Genomic DNA, 9,486 nt, shown 5'->3' with positions numbered 1-9,486 from the left:
ATGTTTATCTACATATTTTGTCATCTTTTGTTAGATTGTAACTAATGCTTATCAATTACTTTAAAAGGTTCTTTTTCTAAATTTACCTTTTGACATGAGTTCTTAACTTACTTCATATTAATTTATTTTATCTTTTTTTTTTTTATATTATCCTTGATTTAGTTCAGTATTATTTCACTTGTCATTATATAGTAACTAAAAAATATTTTCATTTTTTTAAATTTAAATAATTATACTGACATTTAAAATGTTATACAAAAAGTAATGAGCCATAGAAAAAGTCATAATGACACCATAAAAGATCTATTTATCCAATTAAACTAAAAATTAATTAAAAAATTTGACGATTTTTTTATATGAAAAAAAAATAATAAGAGATAACACTCAGCCTTTTAAAATCTATTTTATCCGTAATTGAAGTTTTAATATTCTTGTAAGATTTCACTCATTGAAAGAGCATCTACACAAGTATTTTGCTAAATCAGACTTTCAACTTTTTAATTTAAATGTTATCTTTATTTATAAATTAACTTTATTGACGTAATCATACAATAATTTGTAGCATCAAATATTTTTTATATTACTTAAATATTGTATTTCTTAAAAATAAAATGGATTAGTCAATAAATTTAATTGAGAAAAAAGATAACGAAGGTAATTCAACATACAATCATTTTAGATTGTTAAAATCTTTAATTTCGAAAAGTTCAGTAAAATAAAAAGGAGAATAGTTTTAGTGCATGCATTTGTTTGAAGATGAAAAGAAAGTCTAAAATATACTTTAAAATGTTGTTTTTTAACTTACAAAAACTTTTACTTCCTTCATTTTAACTTGTTTGCCTGATTTTGACTTAGCCCAAAGTTTAAATGCGTGATGAAGATTTTTAGATTTTGTCATCTTAAACTGAACATATACGTGGAAAAAATCAAAATATCTTTTAATCTTGTGGCATTGAACATGTCATATGAAAAGAGATAAATTAAAAGAGTCTGAAAAAAAAGGAAAGAGATATTGTTTATAAAACGAACAAAAAAAGAAATTGGACACAAGAAATTGAACGAATATATGATTTAACATTTTAAAAATATTGAGAGATTATCAAACTACTTTCAACTGATACTATAATGTTACATGAACAAACAAAAAATAAAAAAATTATAAATATAAATGTTAATGTAGTTTGGGTTCAGACTTAGCACGAGCCAAATGACACTAGTAACATAGATAGGTCCGGATATAAGACATAAAAATATTGAATTTTTAGATCTCCTAAAATCTATCGAACTAAAAGTCAAAAGTAAAATCTCTATAATCCAAAAGCTTAAACCGAATAATCAAAACATTCAGATCTCGATTTGAATTTTGAATTGGTCCAAACTCCAAACTATAAACTATGCTACCCCTAGATGTAACAAGTCTTAAAAGAAAGTAATGAACAAAACAAGACAGTAAGATTACTACATCGTTCATTTTTACCGTTACATGTACTTTAAAAAAAATATGTAATTTATTTAAGGAGCATATCCGAATGAGATGTCCAACTACAAACATCACTTAATACATATACATTCCAAATAAAGTAGTTTGCCCATATATGGGCAAATTATATAAAAAAAGAAATTATCAAAATGTGGTTCGCCCGTATTCGGCAAACCCCATTAATTTTTTTCACTTGTAGCAAACATTTGTCGACGGAGTTAACGATGCTAGGTTGTAGTTCTCCTATTTCAGGCAAACTATTCATTTTCTTACATAAAAAAGGACTACCTATTTTGATTCCTAGGCTTGAAAAACTGTCTCTTTCAATTTTGGACTCGAGTACGGAATATAACTATTACAAGAAAAGGCGGTATAAAGGATAAAATAAAATTATTGCATACTAATAAGCAAATACAAAATGAGAAGAAAAAAAAAATTGCTAACGACGTGATCACACCAAATAATCAGTAGCCGTTATATAAAATAAGACGTTTCATCGATACATAACGATGAATTTATTAAGATAACAATTAAAACAAACAGTATACTTAATCGAAAAACACAATAGGCAACAATGATCCAAATTGGTAACAAAAACTCCACTAGATCATTAAAAGAAATGAGACTTAATTAGTTTGATTTTCTTTTAGGAGAAAATCGACTCAAACTGAACCAACGCCACAGAAGCTCTCGAGTGTGGTAGTAGGATCTTTATGAACCCCTGAGATACAATACTGAAAATATTTAAGAGGATCAAAAGGCTTATAAAGCAAAGGACGATCTTCATCAACAAGTTCCTCAGCGACTTTAATGATATATCCTTCTTTAGCATCTGCAGAATACACAATGGAATATCTCTCTTTGTTTCCCACAATCACTTGATGAAATGGACTTGGCAATCTACCATTTGTAAGTGCCTACACACAATGTAAGTAGTAATGTTTATATATAATTAGGCAGTCCAAAGATTAGTTAAATTACTAATACTACAGATACTAGTTATCAAAATTTGTGAACAGATCTTTTTCTTACCAAAGTTAGGAGTGTTTTGCTAAAATCAATTCTTTTAATTATGGTTAAGATATTTATTAAATTAATCCAATCTAGACCCTTGCTAAATAAATAAGACAGGTGTCACTCATCCAACTATGTATTCGAAAAAATATTAGAGAGAAAGTGTGATCTAGATGAGCCAAATCATTACCATTAAAGTAAAATGGAGATTTTTTTTTTAAAAAAAATAAATACTCACAGTGAAAATGTCACCAAGGAGGAATATGAATGAATGAGGTGATGAGTATTCAACATCAATCCACTCCCCATTTTTGATCATAACTTGCAATCCACTTCTACCAATTTGATGTTGGCTTAAAACAGCTGTCATGAGTTTATCAGTATGACCAGATAGTCCAACATTTGTCTCCTCAGCTTTAGGCACTCTGTAACGCAACAGGCCAAGTGCACCACTTGTTGATTTTTTGTGTTCATCCCAATATTTTTCAAATATTCCTAATTTCTCAAATATCATTTTTCTTATCATCTCATCAAATTCTGATAATCCCTTGGCATAACCATGCACCAAATCACTGCATGATTTCAAAAATTTCTCAGAAAAAAGCTATATAACATCAGTATTAACATTTTTTTAGATGATATGGTCATCAATCATCTAGCCTACTGTAGTACGTACCGTATTTCATGTGAAAATTTCGAATTTCACATATTAAACAGACTTATTGTAAAAAATGATGTGATATGATAGACTGATAGTGTAACAACAAATTATATATTACCCTGACAACGACATTGTACAATAATAATAATAACACATTCAGGGTATTCCTATAAAATGGAGTCCGGGGAGGATAGGGTGTACGAATCCATATATCACTACCTCAATAGTGAGTTGGAGAGGCAGTAGACCCTCAACTCAAGATAAAATATAATCTAGAAAAAAAATAGAGGTACAAAAGATCGACAAGATGGAGTAAACACAACAACTGACGGTAACAGAACAATAATACCCGAAACAGCAGATATCAACATAAATCCAATAACAAGAAACTACAAGCATAGTACTACGACTACTAATAAGGACAACACCCCCACTTACTAGCATGGACGCACTCCTACCCGACGATAACAATGTATAAAACACAAACTCAAACATAAAAGAAGAGGTGTGTTGGGCATATATAATTACATACCAAAATTGTTTGTCTCCATGATCAGGCAAACTGATGTTGGAAAAAAAGCTATCAATAACACCAGGAGAGAGGACATGGTGAATGGCAATCCTCTCAAGAAGTGGAATGAGAGGTTTATCCTTATAGTAACCAGAAGTTTGAGAATTTGTCAATTTGGTGTCCAAATTAGGTAAGTTATAAAGTAGTTCCAACTTTTCATATAGTTTCTCTTTTGGAATTCCATCAAGTAATGCCTCAAAACAACCATATTCTTCTAATGCTTTGTACACTTGCTCCCTCAATGATATCCATTCTTCACTCCCTTCTTTCAAATCTCCCTTCCTAAAATCTATTATTGGAAGCTTATTCATATCTAGTTGATCACTACCCATGATACTCTTCTAAGTTTCTCTTTACTTTTTGTTTCTTTGGTTGTACATGTTATTTCATGCCTGATAGTGTGTGTCTATATATATATATAAAATGAAGGGGAGTCTTGGAGTAATTGGTAATGTTGTTGTCATGTGACCAGGCGGTCATGGGTTAAAGTCATGAAAATAATCTCTAACAGAAATGTAAGGTAAAACTGCATATAATCAATTATGATCTGGTCATTCTTCGGACCCTGCAAATAGCTAAAAGTTTAGTATACCGAACTAGCTTTTTTAGGCATAGAAATCGAGAGGTGCTCTTGCTAGCAAGATATACGTCTTCCTCCCACTAATGCTTGTCCTTCCCTGAATCCCACTTACAGCATACAACGAAAATTTTAATAAACTAAACTGTCCTTTTTCCGCATAGAAGTCGAAAGGGGATATTACTAGCAAGATATTAACGTCTCCCACCAACTAATACTTGTGGGATATGCTTTTTTATGTGGCTTAAAATTGGTCAGTCATTTAATTAATTGATCATCTCACCAACTAATGTTTGTACTTACTTGCAGTTGTTAAATGGCATGTATATATATTACTCCCTTCCTCCAACATTACTTGTTACATTTCCGTTTCGAACGCCTCATAAAAAATTAAAAATTAAAAATATTAATGAAATAAAAAATTCTAAATATAAAAAAGGGAAAAGGGTCAAATATACTCCTAAACTTTGTGAAAAGGCTTAAATATACCCTCCGTTACAAGTTTGATTCAAATATGGCCTCGCTGTTAAAGTTTAGGAGCAAATATACACCCTTTAAATGTTAAGTGATTTGCTGGAAATTTGCAAGTCCCTTTTTTCTTTTTTGTTTTAATTTTTAATGGTCACATCAGCAAATAATTGTCACATCACAAAAAATAAATTCACCCAACTCTTTGAAAACTGATAACTTCCCCTATCTTGTTCCTTCGACAAACAAATCAAACTGCATCTTTAATCAATGACTAATGATATATAATTGGCTGTACTAGTTTCTCACTTACTGAACTAAAAGTTTGTTGTGTCTATGCAAGTAGGATGTAATTCTGTTGTCTCCTCTTCTCGATGAAAATTTCCACATCAACCAGTACAGACAAAAAGAACACACAAAATCCAAACATGAAGGAGAAATATCCTCAAATATCTTAAAAAAACACAAGCCAAGTCAAGTGAAATGTTTCCAAGAGGCAACAGACAGCAATTGAGAAGCACGGTACAAAATTGACGACCACATACAATTGTTGCATTTCCATAATGAACTAAAACAAGATAATACCAAGTGTTCTTTCAACAACTAAGTAAATAAGAATAAAAGGTGGCCTGGTGAGACTAGATGAAATTACTTTTCCTTGGTCTAGTGTCGTACAACAAACGCCAAGCCCAAGATTAACGTGGGTACAAGGAACTTAGATTTTTGATAATGAATTCTGGAATCTTGTCTGGATTGTATGCGGCTTGTTCTGGTGGAATATATGCACGCTTTAGAGGAACTGTTGACATATCGATGTAATACTTATCCATCATATCCCTAGCAGAATCACTGTGGCCAACATCTTCGAAGTCATTTGTTGCACTGGAGTTGGTAAGACAAAAAAAATGGGTTTTCCTAACCCATCGAGATCACTAATTCGGGTCATCACGTCATAGCACGTTTAATGGCACAACAAGTTCAGGGGAGATGCAGCAAAAAGGAAGGAATAGAGAGTTTCCTCATGACACCCTTCTTTAACCAAAAAGAATCGATTTTAAGTTCGAAAAGGTTTTTATTAGTAAGTGATAAAATAAAGATTTGTTTCGGAAAAAAAAAAAAGATTCATTTCATTCAAACTCAGAGTCGTCACTTGGCATAATCGGGTGTGTCAAGTCACCTTTGAAAATCCTTTTTCAAAACTGTTTTACACTCTTTAAAAACTGGTTTGCGATCAGAGATTCCGGTTAAGGAATTCTGTTGTCCGAGGGAAAGGTGTTAGGCACCCCTTGATCCCGTGGTTCGACCACGGTCGTTTGGTGGAGCATATCGGCTAGCATTACACTATGAATGTATAAACGAACAAACACATAAACATGAAACGAACAATCAAACAAAAAGAATTCAAAACAATCTCCAGTCCAAATTATACAGTCCCAAAAATAGAAAAATGCGAAAATGTAAATCTTATTCTAAACTAATCCTAGACTAGTGCTCTACCCGACGCCTCGAGCCTTCATCACGAATATCCTCCGGGTACAAAATACCTCGGGGCATTCCCCGGTGAATTAATATATACAAGTGACCTCGGGGCATTCCTTGGCGAATAAATACATTTGATAAAAAAAAATGTGATATGAATAGGAAACCATTTCAAACAAGTATTCACACATTCGTTAATATAGAATCTTAAGGCTTGCTTACCCCAAAAACCTATAATTTGCCTATCGATTCGATTTATCATGATTCTACACATCAACAATGAATCAAAATTAATCCAAATTCACCCTTTTTGTCAATTTTCAATTTCCACCCCCAATTTCATTTTTTATACAAAAATTTTCACCTGAAGCAATTATCCAAACCTATGCTAACATCGAATGCATACCATGATTAATTATTCACAAATAAACAATACCAAGCATCGACAAGATCCTCCAATCACAACCAACAACATGGGACTTTGGATTAAAAGAGACAAACAAGTTTCCCAATTAAGTAAGGGTTCTTCAAGTTTTAAAAATTAGATGAAAGGGACAATTTGTTTTAGTTTCTTTTTAAAATATTTTCTTTCCAACAACTTTGCAAAGTTGTTAGAGCTGATTTCTAGGGGTTTAAGAGTTTAAGATGGATGGAACCGGTGGTTTCGCCGGAGATCCGGCGGGGACAAATTTCTCAATCGCTGATCTCTCTCCTCTTTCACCTCTCCTCCGATTTTAACTCTTCACCCTTTTCTCGCTCTCTCTTGATCTCTCTTCTTCTCCTTTCTAATTTTCTTCTCTCATTGTTCACGTCTGCATTGATGGTGAAGGGTGGTTTAGGTCAATCGATGAGCGCCTGGTGATGTGTGTGTATGTATATGGTGATTGAGGGTGAGTTGAGTGTGTTTCCCGTATGTATTGTTTTGGTGTCTTCTACTTGCTATGTGCGTGTAAGCAAAAGAAATTAGAGAAAACGTTTCTCTGTCGTGTCGTCTCTAATGGAAATAGAGGTATCTTGTATTGTTGTGGTCAATTGGGGAGTATATTCTGTGGGTCTCTCTTGGCAGTGTATATGGCGTATGGAAGATGAAAATGGGTCCTCTGTATGTGTAATTGTTGTATATGTATATAATTCTGTTAAAAAAGGGAGGGGGTCTAGGGTAGTGAGGGGTAAGGGGTAAGTGGGGGGTAGGGAGTAGGGGTGTGAGGTGTCAAAATTAGTTAGGATGAGGTGTTAATTTGTTATGGATTTATTGGAATTTTGTTATTTTTATATTTTTGTGGAGGTATAATCACATGGGTGATGGTGTATGATAAGGTGAGGTAAAAAAATAGAAAAATTGAATTTTTGAAAGGAACAAAATTAAGTGCCTACACCTCAAAGCTCTAACTCTCATGGTAGCTTCTTTAAAAGGTATACTCTCATTAGAATTTATCAGCTTATTAGTTTTTTAGCAGAGAATATGTTGAAATAGTTTTTCAGTATTACAGGGGTTAGAAGGGGTGTGGATTTTGGGTCGAGTCATGGGTTGGTTCAAATTGAAGGTCAGGTCAGGATATAAAAGAGTTGGGTGAATTTATTTCTTGTTATTCACTTAACGTTTAAAGGGGTATATTTGCTTCTAAACTTTAACAGCGAGGGTATATTTGGACCAAACTTGTAACGGAAGGTATACTTAGACCTTTTCACAAAGTTTTGGGGTATATTTGGCCCTTTTCCCTATAAAAAAAATACTTGTTTAGAGCTCCTTTATTTTTAGCAAAATAAAAGATTTTATTCAAGCTAAACAAAAATAGTATGGTCATTTTTTGTAGCATGAGATCTTTGAAATGCAGATAATGATAATAATATTTGAAGTGGGAGAATATGAAAATAGAAATGTATGAAAATAGAATGAAATATTTTACATCAATTTCTACTATACACACAAAATCTCGTGCATAATCTCTCAACCTCAATTTGTATCAATTTCTGACGTCATTATATCATTATTCTTTTTTTATCCAATTAAAGCTAACATTTGGCATAAATCATTTGTCAATAATCGGCCACACGATATATAAACTAGACTACTACATGAAGTGTATAAATCCCTCAACTATATTATTTATCAATAATCGATCAGTCACTTGATATATATTACAAACTAGACTACTATTTGATTAAAAAAAGAAATTAATTAACTAATTAACTAAAATAAAGTAAAGGGTTAAAACTATTTGAACATGATAATAACATTTTATTATATCATATGAGAGTTTTCATCAATTGGTGGCATGATCCAATAAATTTGTAAACATATAATGATTGTACAAAGTTTTTCCACAGAACAAGATTGTGAATAAATCACTTGACGTAGCTAAACTTTACAATGTTTGGATAGTGTTAATTGGCCTACTTTTATTTTATTTAATTTAATTTCTCTCTTTTTTAGTCATACTTTTAACTGGTTCATATATTCAATCAGTCGATTGTAGACTTTTGCATTTGTCAAGTATCGATGCACACAACAATATATGATGTATTGTATAAGTTATTATATCAACAATGAGATCAGTAGATAATACACCATTTGGATAGTCTACTATGTGTTGAATATTCTGAACTACTCAATTTTAGGAAGACCGTTTTAGTCAAATGTGTAGGTCTAAAATAATCCTAGGGTTTATGCAATACCATAGCAATGGTCTAAGATCGATCATCAAACATATAATGATACAAGGCTTCAACCAACGGGGCCAAAGGGCCATGGGATGTATCAAGTTGGGGATTAGTATGGATGATTTTCAATCAAACCCATTGATGCATGTGATCGATGCCAAAACTTCATACAATGTATTGCTTGGTAGGCCTTGGGTGCACGGGAACAAAATTATCTCGTCCTCTTACTATCAATGCTTGAAGTACCTCAAAAATAGTATGGAAAGAACGATAGTCGCCAATTACAAGCCATTCACTGAAGCTGAGTCACATTTTACCGATGCAAAATTCTACTTAAAGAATCATATTATAGATGAGAAAAGGATTGAAGATGTCACCAAGATCAAGTGTGACGATCTTGTATCTAAGAAGGTCGCGGTGACTATCGAAAAATTCGCCAATAGAAAGCCCTTCTTCACTTCGAATAAAGAAAGTGTTGCTCCTATGAAAAAGAAGGCAGCTCCTGTTCTTCGCTACGTACCAAAGGTAAAGAAAGAGGAAGATCACTCACCTGATCCCCAAGATAATGTGCTAAA

At 32.4% G+C, this 9,486-nt stretch overlaps 1 protein-coding gene across 1 annotated transcript; it reads right to left on the bottom strand.

The window, feature by feature from the left end:
* Nucleotides 1–1,959: 1,959 nt before the first annotated feature.
* LOC107873380 (probable 2-oxoglutarate-dependent dioxygenase AOP1) lies at nucleotides 1,960–4,557 on the bottom strand. Its single transcript, XM_016720218.2, has 3 exons — nucleotides 3,688–4,557; nucleotides 2,733–3,066; nucleotides 1,960–2,397 (listed from the first exon to the last, which is right to left on the bottom strand). Exons 1-3 carry the CDS (start codon nucleotides 4,056–4,058, stop codon nucleotides 2,143–2,145), a joined length of 960 nt encoding a protein of 319 aa, XP_016575704.2. The 5' UTR covers nucleotides 4,059–4,557; the 3' UTR covers nucleotides 1,960–2,142.
* Between the last annotated feature and the right edge of the window lie 4,929 nt (nucleotides 4,558–9,486).

This window comes from Capsicum annuum, chromosome 1, assembly GCF_002878395.1.
Source record: "Capsicum annuum cultivar UCD-10X-F1 chromosome 1, UCD10Xv1.1, whole genome shotgun sequence".
In the NCBI taxonomy this organism is placed as follows: domain Eukaryota; kingdom Viridiplantae; phylum Streptophyta; class Magnoliopsida; order Solanales; family Solanaceae; genus Capsicum; species Capsicum annuum.
Note: the sequence above shows the minus strand (reverse complement) of the source record. Positions and strands in the feature narration are given on the sequence as shown.

Bases quoted from the DNA above. Each gene is read 5' to 3' on its own strand.
- LOC107873380 (XM_016720218.2), bottom strand. From the start codon at position 4,058: ATGGGTAGTGATCAACTAGATATGAATAAGCTTCCAATAATAGATTTT. The intron at 3,067-3,687 runs GTATGTAATTAT...GAAATCATGCAG, and splicing joins CATGGAGACAAACAATTTTG to TGATTTGGTGCATGGTTATG. The intron at 2,398-2,732 runs GTGAGTATTTAT...CATTGTGTGTAG, and splicing joins TCCTTGGTGACATTTTCACT to GCACTTACAAATGGTAGATT.